This window comes from Pomacea canaliculata, linkage group LG1 (genome assembly GCF_003073045.1).
Source record: "Pomacea canaliculata isolate SZHN2017 linkage group LG1, ASM307304v1, whole genome shotgun sequence".
NCBI classification, from domain to species: Eukaryota; Metazoa; Mollusca; class Gastropoda; order Architaenioglossa; family Ampullariidae; genus Pomacea; species Pomacea canaliculata.
In genome coordinates, this window is record NC_037590.1 from 20,203,688 (window position 1) to 20,224,705 (window position 21,018).

At 37.2% G+C, this 21,018-nt stretch overlaps 1 protein-coding gene across 1 annotated transcript; it reads left to right on the plus strand.

The window, feature by feature from the left end:
- Positions 1 to 2,810: 2,810 nt before the first annotated feature.
- LOC112576449 lies at positions 2,811 to 20,341 on the plus strand. Its single transcript, XM_025258906.1, has 27 exons — positions 2,811 to 3,244; positions 4,014 to 4,110; positions 4,290 to 4,342; positions 4,434 to 4,530; positions 4,876 to 4,995; positions 5,402 to 5,490; positions 6,115 to 6,266; positions 6,420 to 6,550; positions 6,732 to 6,810; positions 7,222 to 7,379; positions 7,866 to 7,954; positions 8,411 to 8,548; positions 8,745 to 8,907; positions 10,985 to 11,187; positions 11,892 to 11,988; positions 12,524 to 12,576; positions 13,117 to 13,213; positions 13,702 to 13,821; positions 14,076 to 14,164; positions 14,427 to 14,578; positions 15,036 to 15,166; positions 15,477 to 15,555; positions 15,858 to 16,015; positions 17,435 to 17,523; positions 17,831 to 17,968; positions 18,939 to 19,101; positions 19,232 to 20,341. Exons 1-27 carry the CDS (start codon positions 3,174 to 3,176, stop codon positions 19,325 to 19,327), a joined length of 3,102 nt encoding a protein of 1,033 aa, XP_025114691.1. The 5' UTR covers positions 2,811 to 3,173; the 3' UTR covers positions 19,328 to 20,341.
- The last annotated feature ends 677 nt before the right edge of the window (positions 20,342 to 21,018 follow it).

The window sequence follows — 21,018 nt, forward strand, 5'->3', positions numbered from 1 at the left end:
TACATTATTTCTTTAACTCTAAAAATTTTGCCGACCAACTTACAAATAATTTATCACCTAACTATACTCACAATCCTAATGCCTGTAAGTTCCATTCTTTATTGACATCAACAAATTATTAGATGAGGTCAGTTTGTTATTACTTAGGACGGTAATCTAGAAGAATTAAGAGGATGTGTATATGTGTGTGGAGGAGGTTTTCCTATATATATGTATAAGCAAATATGTGTGTGTTGGAGGTATTAGTTATATATAAGCAGATATGAGTATATATATATATGTGTGTGTGTGGGGGTGACATACAGATATACACAATGACTTGCTAATTAAGTAGGTGATGTAAGGTGACCAGACGTTTCGGGGGCGAAAGCGGGACACGTGCCGATGATGGTGTCGTCACCGTCAAAAAACGCCGAAAAAAGTGATTTTTAAAGACAACCGGGACATTTAATGGACTTGCCAGAAAGCCAGAAAGCGGGACATTGGGCGTCCAGCCCGATGAGCAGGCGGGACACGAGGTCAAAAGCGGGACTGTCCCGCCTAAAGCGGGACGTCTGGTCACCATATGATGCCTCGGATACGACTGCTCGATGTAAAGAAAGAACGAGGCACGTAATCGGGTTTTCGTTGTTTCTAAAAATAGCAACGGGTGTCCCCGCTGCCAGTAGCGGAGAGCTAATGGAGTCTGACTAGAGCTCTGTGCATGCGGAATCCCATGAACGTGTATTTAATAATATAAGGGGATATAAGTTCGTGATGAGAGTGACTAGCAGGCGTCTCAAACTGACCAACAATGAATTTGTGAGAAAAGCTCATAAATATAGTATTACAAAGGCCTTAATCAACAGGTAAAGTGACAATATTGGAACTGCATAACTTTGTTTGATAGTACACTTCAGTAATTTGCACAAAACCCATATCTTTTGATCTACTTAAATATTAAAGTTACTGCTGGTTAACGAGTATTTAAACGTTTTCTTTGTCTTCTAAAACTGAGTATTTAACGGATAGTGACTGATGGGGGTTTCAGCTCGCAAGAACAATCTGTTTGGACTGAATTATCAAACCTGCCAGTGGTAAAGCCCGCAAAGCACCACTGGTGTAATGTAATGGCAATGGATGCACCAGGTATTGTGTGGCCCTATGTTATCAGAGAGAACAGTGTTGTATTTGTGTAATACCCGACTGTTCCTTGTACTGTATATACAGCTAATAGCCGCCTTTATCTCACCTCACTCATCAGCATTAGGCTGATGGAGATGAGCATTATACTGTCTTTAGGCTCTGGCCGTTTTTTTAATCTGTCGAGGTTTTGACAATCAAGGTGGGGGAATCACATGATATCGGGAATCACGTGATCTCGGACTCCTTTCAAAAGTCGGAGATCCAACTTTAAATGCTGTTTAGCCAGATGGTTACACACGACGTCTCCAGGAGTAAAGAGACATGACTGTCATCAACTACGACCAATTTAAACATCAGACCATCTTGTCTCATAATGGAGCCATGACAGTCACAGTTCTTGTTGCTGCTGAGAGTCGGGACTGGGGCTCTCAGCGCTCTAGAAACAGAACAACAGCAGTTTATCATTTTAAGAAAGTGTCGCATGCTTCATCGAGGCTACACTTCATTAGCCGATGTGTTTCTCTCTGACTCGTAATCAGGTGAGATGTACCAAAGACTAAAGATTATACAGGGTCCTGTTCATGTGATCATGTCTACATACCGAGTGAGAAACGCGTGGAAGTCTTAGAAAATACTTTGTTTTTGGGTTTAGAATTACAAGTTGATGGAGTTCTGTCTTATCCAAACCTCCATCGTTTTGGGAGGAGTACATAATTTCTGTCAGTGGCTTTCTGTGTCTCGTGTAATAAGTGTGACTGCTGACCTGAAACATCTCGTGACAAGAGAGTTTGATGACTCGGTATACCAACTGAAACTAGTTTGTTTAGTGATGAAAAGAAAGTGGTGGTGTGGAGTTCGTCTGCGATGAGTGTAGTTATGTAGGTGAGTGACTTGTGTTCAAGCTTTCACGTTCCATTTAACGGAATAAAAGTTGCTGATGAATACATGAAAAGAGCAATTTTGGTTGTATCATCGTATGAAGTGTATTGTGAGATCATACCTTAGCTGAGTCAGCAACAATGTGAGGGATATACGTATGTTCATTCTTTCTCCCTGTCTGTGGTGTGTGTTTACACGACTTGTTGTTTTGCAGTGATACAACTTTAGTTGATGGCTCAGAGTAAAATACTTATTTTCCTATGTGTGTATGTGTGTATGTGTGTGTGGCGCTCCTTCACGTACCTTTTGTATGCTGACCAACTTCACAAACTCATCAAAACGCAAACAGGATGGTCAGATTTTACTTAGAATAAAAATTGTTAGGCAACCCACAGATATACATTTATACCAGCCTTATGCGGCTTATTTATTCTTATCAAATCTTTACTGTTTTTTTTAAACCAACTATTAGGCTCATAGCTTTATGCTTGACACAACCTTGTCGAGTGACTGTCATGAGAAGCACAGATCAGTTCATGGATCAATTAAAAGACTGAAATAGATAGACAGGAAGTGAGGTAAATAGGTATAAAGCGTGGGAAAAGAATAGCTGTAAATAAACACAAGGTTAAAAGTATGAATGGTTGTCATATTTTTATTAACCCCTTCATGCATTCAGCCGCACACGCAAATATTATTGTGCATGCGAATAGTCAACCTTCTCAATGTCGAGCAGTCAGAATTGCTCAAGAGAGATCAAGAAACAAACTCACGAACACGAGTGAACAGACAATGTGTCTGTCATTCTTGTTACCGAGCTACCCGGAGGGCCCTCGGTGTGGTTGTGAGAGATCTCGAGTGATGGGAGACCCTCTTCTCTTCACCTGACCTCTCGCGATAAAGGTAGGTCACGGCCCTCTTTCTAGACTATTTCAAAACCTCAGGTCATAGATTCGTTCTAACCCTACTTATACTGCATTATCTTATCCAGCATCACACTCACATGATTATTTACATAAGGCCCTACTGTATAAAAACCATTTTCAATTTACCAGCGCAAGATTTTGGGACAACATCACTCGGCATCTAAAAAAAAAAAAGAAAGAGAGAAGAAAGAAAACAAATTGTGACAGCTTCACTGCTTGACTGGAACGAAAGTTACCAAGAAGATGGAAATTTTGGGGTTTGAACTACCCGTTTTTCTTTTACTGGTACCCCTGGCATCTTTGCTACTTTATGTGTAAGTATACCAACAAAACCAGAATGCTCAATTCGCATTTCAGTTGCAGGGAGTTTCATTTTTTTTGCAATTTGACTGACAACCAACTCGCACATAACAACAGTGTGTTAATCCAGGGAGCTGGATGTTAAACTAGAAAATTTATTTTAAAATCTTAGTCTGTCTAGCTATTAGGTGTTTTTTTAAATTGTGTGAACCATGCTTGATGTAAATAATTTATTTTATATTCAGCTTACCTTAAGACATATATTTTTTTGCCGCACCCACAAAAGATAGGTCACAGCTTGAACTTGTATGCAATAAATAATTTTAATACATCAACTTCATTCATTTTGAAAGTTTTGAAAAAGTGTGTTGGCTGTCAATAAGATTAATGCTACTCGGCAGGCTTCATGGCACTACTGCAGTTTGTATCTCCTTAGCCCCGCACTTTGTTACACATTAACCATTAAAAACAAAAGAATATAACAATCAAAGTAATAATTAGTAACTAAAATATGCTACATTTCAACCTTGTCAAAGAAAAGTAACTCCATTACAGGGAATGTTTAACGAAGGGACAGTTTTCTCCCTTGAATACTGTTTGACCTCAATGTTTTCTGAGATTTCTCAGTAGATGTTCTTTCAATCGTCCTTAGATGTACAAACTGTAGACAGGTCATGTCATTCGGTGAGTTGTATCAGTCCAGTTATATTCAAGGCTCTGTATGTTGCTAATTGAGCATGAAGAAGCCAATGAATTATTTTTATGTTCTTTCTTACGTGACAGGTATGGGACATGGAATTTCGGGTACTGGAAGTCAAGAGGCGTTCCTGGCCCTCCCCCCACACCTTTCTTTGGTAACACTAGGAGTATGGTTTACAAGGTATTTGAATGAAACCTTTATGCCCCTAATCTCAATTTTGTTCAATTTACCATGTATATATATATAGTTATGCATATAAAGAGACTCATTCGAGCCAAAAATAACCTTCTATGAAACGTAGATTATTTTTTTCTACTCTACTACTATTGAAATAAATAAAATCAATCCTCTATTGACAGGGATTTGTGCAAAGTCTGTGGGCCTTTTCTAAACAGTATGGTCGCATTTATGGGTAAGTAGCATTGACTCTATCTATTTTGTTTTATTTGTCTGTCTGTTTGTCTGCAGAAAGTTAAAACAATTAAATTATTTCATGATTTCAGCATCTACAGTGGTCAGAAGCCTATGCTTGTGATAAACGACCTTGACATTTTGAAGGAGGTCTTCGTTAAAGACTTCCATCATTTTACAGACAGATTTGTGAGCTGAATTAATTGGTCAATCTTTTGTTAGCCTACGATACATACAAGATGTAAGATTAACTTATTTGGAAGAAGAACTTGCAAAACACAGCAACACGATATGTATGTACGATGGGAGATTGAAAGGCTTAAAGCCATTAAATAAAGACATCAATCCTTAAAAAACAAGTTGTGGAGGAGATGGCAACATCCCGAGAAAAGCGAGTTTCAAAAGACCTCCTCCTACGAGCATCTGAAAGATTAGGGGACTAACTTTATCTGTCTCTTTTCTCTATTTTGATTGTATCTGTGTCCTTAGCCATTTGTAAAACTTGTTCTTACTATGTATATGCATAACCTACAGGAACGAAACAACCTTTCAGCACGAGAAATTCAGAAAGGTTTGTTCTTTGCAAGGGGAAGCGACTGGAGAAGAATCAGAAATATCGTAACACCGACTTTCAGTGCAGGAAAGCTGAAGCTGGTGAGTACAAACTATATAATACTATAAAGCTACAGCTGTAACAGCTTTAGTACAGCTATAGTACTCCTACAGATTGAACATCATCACCACATATTTTTTCTTGTTGCGTTTTCTGCCAAAAAAACAAACTTTTCTACTTAGATGAAAGTTAGCGAAACCAGTTTTAATCATGATTTTATTTAATGTTACAGGAAGCACAATTTTATTGCATGCTAGGATAAAAAATGGTTTTGTTTTGAGAGGGTGATGAATCAAAGGGGATTTGGCAGCACATGTGGCATAACAACAAATTCTGCTATTGTATGACTTTAAGGTTTAAGGGAGTAAATTGTAAGTTCTTAAAGCATTAAAAGAAGAATAATCAGGAAAGAAATTAGATATAGGTTTGTTATTTCGCTCTGTGTAGATGGAGTACTACATCAATCGCTGCAGCACTGATTTGGCGACAAACATCGAAGAAATCTCTCAGACAGGTGGCCTGGTGGACGCCAAAGAGTGAGTCGTACAAATGTAGAACAACTTTTGTTCGAATTTCTCTGTACAGACCGTGTATATGACTGAGGTGTTCTTGCCGAGTAAACCAGGACAATCCAGTCCAATACTATGCATAGTATTTTATATATTTGAAATGTCATATGAAATGCCTTTATATTAAACAAACAGTTTGTATAACTCTACAGTTATCATACTTCTTACTGTTCCTATTCACCCCCAAGAGTTATCATACTACCACTAATTATTTATGTAACAGACAGTTCATATACTTTAAAGTAACACAACACAAGAAATTAATACAGTAGCACAAATATAAAACTACTTAAGAAAGGCGAGATGGAGTGGTGATAGCAGTTGGGGGAAAGGTCCCATCAGCTGTTGAAGGTATCCACGAAAGAGGTAAATCTTTAAAATCTTGGAAGGTGATCGCTGTGAAAGGCTGCATAGTCAAGATATTCCAGACACTGAAGCAAAAGGAATCCACTCATTATTACATCATTTATGTGTCTGTCAACAAGAAGCGTGGCAGCAATGAATGTATATCCTTAAAGGAACGAGTGACAGCAAAAAGTGACATGGGTCACGGGTCACGGGTGGAGACTGAGCTAAACATCTGGTTATCAGATACTTTGGGGCCTACACCATGGACGCCATAGCAGGCACGGCGTTCGGCCTTGTGGTCAACTCGCAGAAGGACCTCAGCGAACCTTTCGTCACCAACGCCAAGAAAATCATGACCGGAGGAGGACGACTCTCGATCTTAGGCGTCATCTTGAGTGAGTCAAAAATGTTTGAAGTTGTATGTCTGCTAGTTTGAAAATCACATTTTAGAATGCCTTCTATGCTAGTTTTACATAAATAATGAACATAAACATGTATCTTGAAAAATTAAAAATAATCAAGGTTTTGCTCTTGTTTACTTTTCGCAGTATTGGTGCCGCGTTTGGCGCCAGTCCTCCACTTTTTGAAAAGAAAGTTTTTCATGGAGGAGACTGTTCAGTTCTTTCTCCAGAGCATCTACAGGATGATGGAGGAACGAAAACAAGATCAGTTAAACCAGGTATGGCACCCTTTATACGGTCTTGGTGTGTTAAAACAAACCCCGACTTATTTTCTCTGAAAATGTCACGTGAATTGATGACCTTTGTATAAAAGCTATGAAGTTTCTTTACACCGCTGGGCGCTGGGGTTTTACTTTGGTTTTATCTTGTAATGCCAGGGGTTGATTTGCACGTTTGCAGAGGAAACCAGACTTCTTACAGTTGCTTCTAAATGCCGAGGCAACTGAAGACTTTCCTTTGACGACCGGCAGTGAAAAGCGTGAGTTTGAGAGAACGTTTCATACCTATATGTTACACAGATGGCTCCTTTGTTTACCCAGTCTATTACCTGCAAAAAATAAAACATCTTGTGACTGAAGCTGCGCAAAAACTTACCTACCCAATGGAAAAACTGCAACAAATATTTGTCGCTGGGTTTTTGATGGCTTAGAATGTTTCTTGTAGAAATAAAATTTTTATTTTTCTAAAATGTTAAGAATAATGAACAAAGGTCTTGAAAACAGGTAAAAACCCCACTTCATGAACACCAATACCAAGATTCAAAAGGTATTTCAACCAAGCTGCACAAAAACTAATCGTCAACAAAAAAACGGAAGTATTAAAATCTATTGTGATGTAAATTGCAAACTGAGATATTAAAAAACTATGTAACAAAAGAGATGATGCTCAGGTCTGACGAAAGAAGAAATCGCTGGCCAAGCTTTCATCTTCTTTGTCGCTGGCTATGAAACGACATCAACAGCGCTCCAGTACCTGTTCTACAACCTGGCCAAGTTCCCGGAGCTCCAAGAGAGAATTGTTGATGAAATCGAAAACATAGTTGGAGACGTACGTTTAGATGTTCCTTAGTTTAGTCTTCATTGTGATTATGACTATATTTGCTTTATATGACTACTTGTATAATCCAATAATAATTCTAGCCCTACAGGACATAATATAGGAAACTAGTCAAGTGAAGTACTCAAAGGTAACACATTATTATTACCACCATCTAGTACCACTAGCACTGCAACTCTTCCAAGCACCATTGCCATTACTGCCACTATTACTGCACTATCACAGCTCTACCACTACTGAAAATAATAATAGTAGATGATGATGATGATGATGATGATGATTGATGGATGATGGATGATGATTGATGATTGATGATGATTGATGATGATGATGATGATGATGATGATGATGATGATGATGATGATTCATGTCAACGTAAAAGACATCGAAAAATTTAGATAAAAACAGACATATTTGGAAACTTTTGGTAACACACCATGGTCTGCACAAACGGTTGTGAAATTGTTCGGTCTACAGAGAACGCCCACGTATGACGATGTTGGGAAACTGAAACTTCTGGAGCAGACAATTTACGAAACTCTACGTCTGTATCCTCCAGTCTCTGTGTAAGTCTTCTTTGAGTTTGATGGGACTTGGCTTAGAAATATTAAAGGTACGACAGAACTACAACAAAAAGCCCAATTATAAGTTAAAACCCTTACTTAAAAGAAAAATAAATAAAAATTAAAGACCATAAAAAAATTCTCAAAACAATAAAAACAACAAAACGAAACAAACTTGTCACGAACCTGAGGAATAGAGAAAGATAATATAAAGGGATATTGGAATAAACGATGGTTAATATTGTAAAGGTGAAAAAGAGACTGTTAAAGATTACTTAATGCTCCCGAAAGTTAAAAAAAGTCCTCATTGTCTACAGGAATCCTAATAAATTCTAAATTGAGGTAAGAGTCTGAAATAGCCACGAATAATAAGAACAAAGCTGACGGAGCAAACCTGTGAAGATCTCAGGATGTAAGCAAAAATACATTTATTCACATTTACACATTTCTTCCCTGCAGAATAACCAGAGTTGCATCTGAAACTGTGACTATTAATGGACTGAAGATAGAGAAGGGCACTGGGGTTATGATCCCAATTTGCGACATCTCGAGGGATCCAGAATACTTCCCAGACCCTCTTGACTTCAAACCTGAAAGGTAGGCAGAACATTTAATGTAACATGTAAGCCATGCAATAGAATGTTTAGATATCAATCCGCCATTGCTTGAATCTGGAAGCTATCAAAAGATGTTGATTTATACACAAGCCTAAGTGGTTTGTAACTGAAGTTTTTTAGCTAAATGGACTTTCGAAATTTTGATTATGTTATTAAGTAAATATTTTCAACTTCAGGTTTTCGGACAGCAATAAAGGTGAAATGAATCCTGTTTCCTTTCTACCATTTGGTTTCGGACCTCGTCTGTGTGTGGGGATGCGCTTGGCGCTGCTGGAGGTCAAGATGGCCGCGGTGCACGTGCTGCGGAAGGTCCGCTGCGTCTGGACAGATGATCTTCCGGTATAGTTGCATGGCGTCTGTACATTTTGAACCCACTGTTGAAAATATGTTTTAGCCTTGCCGTTAGACAGGACAGGGATGTCTAGACATCACCTAGGTTGCTGTATCCCATAATGGTTTTAGTCAGGTGACTTGAGTGACACGCAGCTGTTGTCAAGCAGGACGTTGTTTTTAGTGGCAGCTGTTTTGTTTTGACTCTTCTGCCATGTCATGTTAGTGACACTACAGCGTCACGACACAGTTTCTAATAATGACATAATGTCACATGCCAGTTAATCTGTTTAGTTCTTTTGTTGACAGGAAACAATGACATTTAGGGCAACGGGTGGACTGCTCCACCCTGAGAAGCCTATCAAGATTAAAGTTGAGCTGCGTCAGCCACGCCACGCTCTCCCACATGCCACGTGACTTTAGCATTATTTTACAAATTAATCCTGTGAAAATGTTGCTTTACCAACAGTCGAGAACCTTCTTCCATTAGCCTCTATTCCCTAACCACCCCAACATACCCTCCCTTGCTGTCTGTCGCCAGTCTTCTCAACCTGCACATTACAAATAATAATTGTCACCCTTGTCATTGCAGGCAGCGTTAATATACAAAATAATTAATGCTTTTTATGTAAATAAATCATAATTTAATCATCATTAGCTAGATATCAGTTAAAAAAATAATGGAAGAATAGAAAGCCTAAAATGTGAGTAAACCCAGTTTTTTTAAGTTAGCATATCTATAAAGACTCACACGTGGAATATTAAACGGCATTTTTTTTTTACTCGATGACTAAAAAGGGCCAGCGGTCATGATTTTGACCGACCGACAGACTACATGTTGACAGAGAACTGACAAAATATCTTTCAGTGATAAATTTTAAGTGAAATAACCCCACCAAAAATGTAAACTAGAGAGATAGTTAAGACGTTTCTGAAGCAAATTGTTGAGAAACGTTTTTTTTAGTCTCCATTTAAACAAGTAAGTAATAAAAAAATAAAGAAATAACTACATATCAAGAGCGTAAATACAATCAGAAGGTAGCGCATGAATTTTTTTTAGATTAGTACATGGTCTTCACCGGAACAGCAATGATGTAATATAAATTGTTTGTTATATCTTTAACCTACAACAATGCGATGCTTGTAGGCTCAGAGATAAACAATTTTATAATAAACTTCAATAAATGGTACACATGTACTGTTGGTGAACCTATTAAAATCATGTTGTGTTGATACTCTCTTCTTCTCTCATAAAGGATGAATCTAAAGTATAAAATCTTTGAAGCGAAATGCAGAGTTTAGCAAAAACTACCTAAATGACATCCACCCACACATGCATACCAGCGAAAAATTCAAAGGCGCACAGACGTACAAGGTGGCACAAATACAGAGATGCACGAAGACACGAAAAGATACACATACATTCTCTCTCTCTCACTCACACACACACACACACACATTCAAACACACGTGCAAGCTTGATGATGAAAATGTACACACAGGCGCACAATAAATATATATTTATATCAGCATTATAAAGTTATATATAGAAATGATATGAAATCACAAAAAAAAAACTTTGACAGTAAGGTTGAACTTTACAGGTTTTGAGTTCTCTGGAGTTTAAATCTATCTCTTTGATCGTCTTTCAAGTGGACTACACATTCCACAAACGCGAAACTTGACACATGACCTCCCACTGATAAACGCACTCTCCAGGCATGAGGGAACCTATAGCGGTCAATACGAGAAGGATAGATGACAATGGACATCAACTGTTCATACATTTAACAGCAAGTCTTTGTAAGGAGTAGTGTAAGGTGATGTAATTATTTATTTGTTGAATCAATCGCATGGTCTTTCCTCTCTTCTTTGCCACAAAACATATGGTGTACGTTGAATGAAAGACGACACATGTTTTCAAGAGGTTGCCTCGCGTGTATGTAAGCTGTAAGAGTTCGTATAAGCTATATCTGCGAACTTTATCTAATCACAGTAATTGGTCGTAGTCACATTTCGAGGCGAAGGGCTGGAGACAGCATCACCGCAATTAATATTTTGAACTTTGCATCTACCACACCCCCTTTCTTCCCCATACCCTTCCCAGATGTCTTGGTCACGCGCTGGGACACTAGTGACAGACCATTGTAAGACCATTTGTCAGAGTTCCATGTCATTGCGACACCGGAGCGAAGGCGGAGCTGACCTGCCACACATGGAACTGCTATTTGGAACAGATGTTCCACTTTATATTCTACTGCTAGCAGTGGTGTGCATTTTGCTCTGTATGTAAGTATGATGTAAGTTTTATGAATCTGGAACATTTTTTTGTTTGTTTAATGATTTATTTTTGAGAACACAGTTATTTCCCCGCATTTGCCTTTAAACATGAACGTTATTTCTTTGTAAAGTGTCTGGAAAAAAGGCTCCAAAGAAATCTTTTTTTACGTTCCTAGAAAAACTCTTTCAAGAAAAATTTCTTTCTTTAGGTTTCTATATCTATTTTATCTTTTAATGGTAGACATGATGAGATAACAACGCCAAGACGAAATGTACTTTAAACTAAAGAAATTCAGTCGTAATACATTTTTAAGTAAGTCGTATCGCCTGAAGGAAAAAAAGACAACAGTTACAGTGAATATTTATACAACCATAGCAGGACTCAAAGCAATTTTACACACCACACACACACACACAAAGAAAAAGAGAGAAGAGTACCGGGAAAAAATGGACCAACGGTCAACCCTCGAAGAAAGGTTTCACATCCAGAGAGGTTTGTAGAGAAACGAACCCACGACGATTATTTTTACTGTCAGAAACTACTCCTTAATCATTCAAGAGATGAAGGTTTGAAACTGTGCAATAGAACAGACACACTATGGAGAACTACTTTATTGAATCACAAAGCATTGTTGGGTAAGTATTGTGTGTAGACAAATTCTCACATGAGCGAAAAAGAAACTCATCAATTTTACTCGTATTCGTCTTTGTAGCTACGGGACATGGCCATTTGGACTGTGGAAGTCCTTGGGTATTGATGGACCGAACCCTGAGGCTTTCTTTGGCAACCAGCGAGAACTAAACAGAGAGGTATCATTTCTAAATGCACCTCTCCACTAGGGTATTAATTAACCTCGGCTGTAAAGATAGATTAAGATGCATTGGAACTACACTGCTACACCAGTATGTAATGTATGTAATGTTACCAGATGTCTCCGCTCTTTATATTATCCTCGGACTTTCGTCATTCATCGTTGCTTAAAAAAAAATCCCTCACGGACAATGCTTTTTCTAATTTTCTTTGTCTTGTAGTTTGGAACAGGGTAACTTTCTTTAGATACTCCAGACCAGTTTTTTACTGTTTTTCCATACCTGATGCTTTTCTTAGCCGCTTCTTTCATTTGCTTGGCTAAAATTATCAATTTTCATTTGGGTATCATCTGTTAGGACGCTGAACATAGATTTTAATGATAAGATGAAATCTTAAATTGTTTTACTAATTTTTTTCTTCTTGTTATTATTAAGAAAGGATAATTATGATAATTTAGAAAGAATAATAGAAAATTTATAGCAATTTTATCTGCTAAATGGCTGATTAAATTATTATTTGTGAAAATATTTGCAGGGAAACCAAACTTGCTTTCGAAAATGGACACAGAGATACGGCCGCACATTCGGGTATGGTGCACAGTAGTTTCTTCAAAGACAAAAGAAAAAACAACAACAGCAAAATCACTAAACATTTTGTATTTTTTAAGATTTATGGACATTCACAATGATCACGAAATATTTACCTGGAAATAAAACAAACTGTAGAGGGACCAACAAAAATCAGTAGAAACGATACTTTAATCAGAGACTGTCAATGCGATGTTTTATCCAAACACAAACCATGTCATGAAGGCTTTCAATAAAACTATGGTAAACAAAGTTATTACTATTTTCGATGCTTGTTAAGCTTTTTTCTATGTAATTTTAAAATTCATTCATCGAGTTAAAGCAGCAAATACCAGTCTATGAGCGTTGTATTAGAGTGTAATTGTTGAAAGATGTTGAGCCAATGTTGGCTGAGTAATAGCCTTTGTTGGAATTTCTGCCAACGTATACAGCACAGTACAAATAATACTGAGAAATAAAAATTAATTATTATAGATTTGGTGATTTTGATATCAACCGATTTCTCCTAAAAGTTATCAATGCCTGTTCTCTGGTCTGTAGAATTTATTCAGGACGTCAGCCTCTCCTTGTAACCAGCGACCTGGATATTCTGAAAGAAGTGCTTGTGAAAAAGTTCAGCAAGTTTACAGACAGATTTGTGAGTCATTTCCAAGCATTATCAATCACATTCCTAAATCACACTTTTTCTAATGACTCTAAAGCAAGATACTATTTTTTCTGCGTGAATTCCCTTTTTCGTTCTCAAGCTACACGAATGCAAACAGCATTATGCATAGACAGGTGTCACGTTTGCACACTGACAGTTCAAAACAAATAGTCCTACATTTTCAAACCTATTCTTGTACAATCATGACATCTCTCCTAATAACCTCCTGCGTATGGTGAGTTTCGTAGGTTTGTAAATATCTCGAAAATGGAATGAACGGATATCCTACTAGGTTTCAGGAAAAGAGCATTGCACAAAGCTTTACCTACTCATCAGAAATGCATTTGTACTTATCTTTCAGCGAGGAATGTTTTCAGGAGCTTCAGTTTTTATCTCTTAGTTGCTTATTGTAAAACGCTTAAACTGAAATAAAAAACAAAAGCACAGAAAGAATTTAGTAACAGTGAGGTTGTGTTCAGGTCGTAAATGACATAAATGCGGAGGTCAACCGAGTTCACCTGATTAACGCCAAGGGAGCTCAGTGGAGGAGGATTCGCAAACTTCTGACATCAGCCTTCACTACTAGCAAACTGAGACAGGTAGGAGCAGGACACCTTTATTTTATGCCAGCTGCAATCCTTTCTGGCCATCTTCACCACAAACAGTTTCCTGGTATCTCACCTCCAGCATTAGGGTTATAGTCAGTTGAAAAGGACTCCATTTGTAACTTCTAGCTCATGTAAAAGAAGCTAAAGTTGTACTGATTACCAAATAGCTAAAGCTAGATATCTATGTCACAGAAACAAAGAAAACATGGTTTCTCACTTGCAACTTTGTGTGCAAATTGTGACAGTTTGAGCCGTGGATCAACAGGTGCTGCACTGATCTCGTCGCCAACTTCGAAGGGATGATAAGGAAAGATGAGAGGATCGATGTAAAGAAGTAAGCATTCGTTCTTATGAAATTAATCAATCATAGTGTACACGATGATTTCGCGTTTGTTGATGTGTGTGTATTTGTGTGTTTGAGTGCTAGTGTGTTTGTATGTGCACGTTTGTGTTGAGTTTAAGAAAACATAACGACTATACACACGTTTGTGACTTACATCTGAACATGGTGTGATACAGACATACGTTATTGCGCTAGTCCAATTCAACGAAAAAAATTAATAAATCTTAATTTTCTTTTCCGCATCGACTATCAGGCTGTTTGGAGGTTTCTCTATGGACGTGATAGCGAGGACAGCTTTCGGAATCGAAGTAAACTCTCAAAAAGACTTCGATGAACCGCTTGTAAGAGATGCCAAAATTGCTTTGGACAACATGAATACTGGAACACCATTCCTCGTGATTCGAAGTTAGTTTCACAAAACATTTATCAGAACAAAATGAGAAAACAAAGTTATGAATGAATGAATGGTTATACAATTCCATTTGAAAAGGAAAGGACAAAATCTCTTGAGAGTTTAGGGGGTTACTTACGTATATACAGTGTTGTCCATAGGATATACCATGGGAATCCCATGGGATAGGATGGGATGGGACAGGAATAAATTGCCGTGCGATGGAATGGGATGGGATAGAAAAATATGTCCCATGGACAACCCTGCCTATATATATATATAGGCGCACTTACTGCAATCATAAAATATGTAGACTTTTAAAATATATTTTTATGTTTATTTATTTCTAAACAAAACAGGAAATGTTACATAGTGAAATCCGAATGATCTGAAAATGCATAAACATCCAATATAATTTAAGCAGCAAACGCATGTTGTACTCACTAGAAAAGAGACTGTTATACGTTTCAGTATTATTTCCCTTTCTCGCACCTGTTCTGAAACTTCTCAGAACCTATTTCTTGAAGATAACAGCAATACATTCTCTTGTGAGAAATATTGAAGGCATCATCGAGTCTAGGAAAAAGGCGAAGAGCGAGCAGGTCAGTTGGAACTAACAGTCTGTATGACAGTCATACATGCACGTGCAAAAACGCTTTTATAATACAAGCATAAGCTAATAAGTGCGACCATAAAACACGTAGAAAAGCCAAAAAATGTACTTATATATATTTATATACAAACGAAGTCAACAATAATTTCTGTCGATGTTGATGGCAACGATAACCTTGTACAGTTCATTACCACATTTCTTGGAGTGTACGCTTGCCGCTTGTTATTGCTCAACGAGACTTCATGGTCTAGTTCACAATTGTTATTTATGTACTTCATTCTAGTCCGTGCTCTGTACAGAAACAAGCAGACTTTCTCCAAATGATTCTCACTTATGAAAGATCAGAAGACGGCGAGCAACCACATGTGGAACAAAAGTGTAAGGTTTTATGATTAAAGGACTTATTGAAAAGCTCTCTACATTGCGTGAAAAACTTCAAAAACTTAAAAAAGTGTTTACCGATAATAGTAACTAATTTGGTTCCCCCTTCAATAAAAGAAGTGTCTGTTACCTTCGGTATTCATTCAGGAAGACAGCAAAGGTTAACAAAAACTCAATGATATTAAGAGACCTTCCATTAGATTAACTGTGCCTATAAGGTTCTTGTAGCTCTCGTAGTTAGACATGAATCTGTCTCCATGTTTTCTATAATAAATAAAGGCAACTGGACTGTGTTGCAGCTATGTCTAGGCTTGAAATCCTCGGACAGGCCTTCCTCTTCTTTGTCGCTGCCTATGAGACCACATCCTCTACACTGCAGTTCATGGCTTACTGTCTTGCTCGCCACCCAGACATTCAGCAAAAAATTCTTCAAGAGATCGAGATAGAACTTAGTGATGTGTGTATCTCACGGAGTTAAAACTTTTTAAAAACACTTTTATTTAACTCACCATGCTTGCTTTATTATCTCTCTGTCTGCCAATTTTGTGATTGATATTCTATCCGCTTTCCATTATCCTAGAGGTCTAAAATTACACCAATTACGGGTGACGATGCAACATTAAATTATTTCCATCAGTCCACAAGTTGTAAAATAATTTTATTATAAAGTTTAATTTTGTATGAAAACTGATAGCCCGAATTATAGGTAACTGCTGCATTAGGACTAGTAAACTAGATGCTAGATTAGCAATCGTCATGTTGTGATGACACTCGATCTTCTCGATCTTCTCGAGAGAAAACATAGATGAGTGAAACCATAAAACAACAACAAAAAAAGACGCATGCAAAAGAAAATGTAATAGCATCAGGAAAAACTACACAAGAAAGACAAATTAGACAAGTGCAATACTGACAACACACATCACAAGTACGAGCATTAGAAACACCGGAGCAACATCAAGCTCTTTGCGGAGGGACAAGCGGATGTGGCACATAGCAGAGTAAAATGTCTCGAAGGTCTGATGATAAAAGACTCAGATTTTACAAAGCTCACAGAAAAGAAGCCGTGAAATTGTGCAGCTCATGATGAAATGGATGGTACGAGAACTTATAGCCTCAATTAGGTTTAAAGATTTTAAAATAAAATAAGTAAAAAATAAATTTAAAAGACACTTTCATTTGAAATTTACTAAGACGGTAACATGATTTTTATCCTAATGCCTCATGATTTTCTTTAATACATATACCGTTAGATGTAAGGGGCACGCTCTTAAGCTTTTAAAACTGTGATCATCCGAATTTTCAACTTAAACTGCCCCATTTTAAGTATATTTCAAATAGAAGTGTTTTAATTTCTTTACCTTGTTTTATTTCTCCAATTAACATAAAATACTTTCAGGGAATGGGCATTTGGTAGAGAAGCTATTTGATAATATAGTTTGTAACTTTTATATAAGCTTTACTTCTTGCATAAAAGACATGTTTACACCTGTGCTGGCAAAAACACACGTTGTTTATCGCCAGAAGAAGTATTTTTAATGTAACAATGTAACATCTTAACGTTTAAAATATTTTGGCGTATTTAACTATTTTTCCTCTAAGTTTCCTGAAAAGGTTGACAAAATATATTTTCGTCCCTTGAATATTTCAGATGTGAAGAAACGCAAACACAGCAAACACGCAGACAACAAACAAACACAAAACCCCACTTATATTCCTCTTAAAATATGTTCGGATTTCGTTTTGAGTTAAAGAATAGTAATTTTTAAACAATGTTGTATTGTTTGCTGAGAAATAAATTACCTGTTGAATGGCTTTGTTTCAATTTAGTTATAATTTTGTCTAATCTTACTCGAAATAATCTATTCTGTTGCAGGAAAATCCGTCATACGACAAAATGGCGAAGTTGAAATATTTAGATGCCGCTATACACGAGACACTCAGAATGTTTCCACCAATTAACACGTAAAGTGCTTTGTCTTCTGTAACAGCAGCAGGAGATAACAATATTTACAGGGATCGTTCTAAGTGTTAAGGATGCAGTTTACTATAAGTATATAAAAGTAACTTGTTATTAAAGAATATGCTTCACAAACATGGAGAACTTAGCTGTCAATATTCTCTAGCTTCTTCTGTGTGTAACATCTCGCAAAGCTTGTAAAGTTGGACAGAAAAATTTGTTTCTGTCACTTTATTTCTCTGTTTTCCCTGTCTAGCGGTTGTGCTGCTAATCACAGAATTTAGTTTCAGTAAAAATGTATTTTTATTTCAGAGTCAATCGACTGGCGTCTGAGACCGTTACCATCAAGGGGGTAACAATCCCGGCAGGGGGAGGAGTTATCGTTCCTATCATCCAGGTGTTGCAGGATCCTGAATACTTTCCCGAGCCTGACAAGTTTATTCCTGAACGGTAAGAGAGTGAAAAAAAGTATTTTCAAAGCAAGTTTGACACTTTTTTTTTCTAAAGTCATGTCATGTTGGCGAGTTCACACTACATCATTATTATTATAACTTTCCTTTCAAACTTGAAACTTTATTTCTGAAGTCATGACGTAAGCCTGACCGGACTATACTTCTTATCGTAACTTACCTTGCCAATTATTATTTGTATTAAAAGGTGTACATATGAGAGATTTTTGTCTGTACAGAATTACAGACGTGTTTATTGGTAGACACTCTCTGAAGCCCTCGTCTAACATAGCAGCTGTGCGAAACGCGTGGGTCACTATTAAATTTATCTGAAAGTTTTAAAGTTTCTCAGAATGAGTTATAAAACACATACCAAATCGATATGATGGTCTTATGTACGGCGACATCTATGGCTTTAGCAGTGAGCTCACATTTAACCCTGATATAAAACAATACAAATGCAAACTAAAGAAACATTATTACTAAAGCATAGACTTATGGCAACTTGTTTTGTATCGCTGGCTGCATCTGATGCAAAACCCAGTTTTTGCCATAATCTTGTCAGTTTTGTGGGCTTTTCATATATCTTGGTGGGCAACAGATCAGTTGGTTTGAGCGATGTCAACAATTTGTTTAGTAAGGTTATACCTTTGTAAAAATAAGGTAATCCGCGAGGCTCTGGTTAGTTTATCCTTCGGGAAAGTTATTGAGTGGATGCGCTGCTTGAGCCAATTCTTCAGAGAAAGGTTTGAGTTAAAAAGATTGACAACCCGCATTGCCTAAGACACTTCAAGCCTCATGGAACTTCTACAAGGGTAATGTAAAAAAAGTGATCAAAACCTTTATTTATTAAAACTGTGCAAACGGTATACTGGAATATACAAGTATCATATTTCGCTAAATTTAACTTTTATATTTTCCTCGTTTCCAAAGTCAAATAAATTTGTTAACGAATATCGCACGTTGCGCAGGTTTTTGACCGAAAACAAAGCCAACATAAACCCCATCTCCTACCTGGCCTTTGGGTTCGGTCCTCGTCTGTGCATCGGCAGGCGACTGGCGCTGCTGGAAGTCAAGATGGCCATGGTCCACGTGCTTCGGAAAATGCAGTTTGTCAAGACGGACGACCTCCCGGTTAGTTCAAGTTTTCCTTCTTGACGACATTGAAATGTTTCGATGATTTTCATCGAAGATGACACTACATCAAGATATATCACATCATCATCTCTATAGTCCAAGTGAAATTTATCTGATCTGTCTCCAGGACACTCTCAACTTCAAGAGCGGAACTTCTCTCAGTCCAACCGAGAAGCCGCTGATGGTGAAGGCTGTATTACGAAAGTCAGCAGTTTTGGACTGAAAGTCATCATTCGGAAACAAATCATGGGAATCAAGTAAACAAAATGAAACTGCGCCACTTGAGCTTCAATAAATAAGCAGAATCTATAGAAGTTCAGCTTGAAGACACATCCTGTTCAACTTAAAGCAACAGTTATTCATTCACACTATACCTGCTTTCTGTTTGTATTCACTTATCTCCTTTTCAGGATATTTAAATCATTGGATGTTACTTGAAATTATTTACATTTTACAGTTTTTTTAACGATTGCACCATTGTTCTTTTCGCACCTCACCTAACTGATTTAACAAACCTTTACTGTGTCAACATCAAACAAAATATGAAACTTATTCCAAAGCGTTTTGCCGTTAAACCACAATATATATTGAAATTATTGACCATAATCTTAAAATTCTAACCAAACGTGACAACTGCATAGAAAAATCCTTTCGACACTACTTAGAAGACTTTGTTCTTCCAAAGTTATGGGGATTGAAATGCTCTTTAATACCGTTTCTTTTATCTCTCCGTCCAAATATTATTTTTTAACATTTGGGTGAGACTTCGCAAAAATACTAGTTCCTAAATCTGGGTAAATACCGTGCTCATGATATACGGCTACACATTGTCCCAAGCACAAAGTCAACAACACAAAGGTTAGGGCACGCTGACACTGTGAGGGCGACACATGAGGAGATAACACCGTGCGTTAATTAGGTGTAATTATGTACTTATGTACTTATTACAAATGTGGCCACAAATCTGAGGTAAAAAATGCAACCAACTAGATCCCTGGTGCCTATGGTTACTCGATACAGATTTGTATGGATTGTTATTTGTTACTTGCAGTTTTTATCCTGAGGGACAAGGGAAAGTTAAAAATATTTGTTTCCCCTCTTCCAAGTCATTTAAATCCAAGGGACAGAACCTGGCTAAATCTTCTGACAGCTCAGAAACCGCCATCTTGGTAGTCATAAGGCAATACTGTCTAAGAATTTGGAATGTCCTACCACTGTCTTCTGAATTTCCAATAAACCGAATGCTGTTTTCTTGAACTGCTTTAGTTCTGTTATGTCAGTACCGAGGAGAGAGTTGTCAATCTTGTTTATATTTTATGCTAGTTTGTATGACACAAGATGACTGCATGGTGGTTTTAGAAAGCTGAAGAGCAGTGCGGTCGTGTGAGGTGTCCTACCAGGGTAGGGGCATATAAAATATCACTCAATGCTTAAAAAAATAGAAGGGAAAAAACTCATGGTACATTCAGGATTTGTTCTAGCATGGACTACTTCCCTTTAACAGCTGATGCCAGCCAATCAGGTACTTTGTTATGTTTGAAAGTAGGCAAGTTTTCGTTGACTAAGCGCCATTTTTCAGTAGTTGAGGGTTACTGTATTCGACATGGATTTGTACTCAAACAACTGCGAATTACAAGAAATTGGTCAGTAATATTTAAAGCCTAATGTCTATTCTAATAAAATATATGTGTTTGCATGTAATATAGAAATAGTTTTTTAGATAATTTTCGATGTTTTTCATCTACTTTCCCGGTTTCATCTCTGTCCCATACAGCTACAATCTTTCATTTGATTAAGTAGAAGAAAACAAAACATATAATTCTTAAAAGTGACACCATGTAAATGTTTAAAATGCTCTTTAAAGCAGGTTTTAACAGTTGGTTGTCTTTATTAAAGGTTATTAGTTATAAATAT

Excerpts from the sequence above, each read along its gene's own strand:
- LOC112576449 (XM_025258906.1), top strand. The coding sequence starts at position 3,174 with ATGGAAATTTTGGGGTTTGAACTACCCGTTTTTCTTTTACTGGTACCC. Across the intron at positions 4,111-4,289 it reads CTAGGAGTATGGTTTACAAG|GGATTTGTGCAAAGTCTGTG; the intron begins GTATTTGAATGA and ends CTCTATTGACAG. Across the intron at positions 14,579-15,035 it reads ACCATTCCTCGTGATTCGAA|TATTATTTCCCTTTCTCGCA; the intron begins GTTAGTTTCACA and ends TATACGTTTCAG.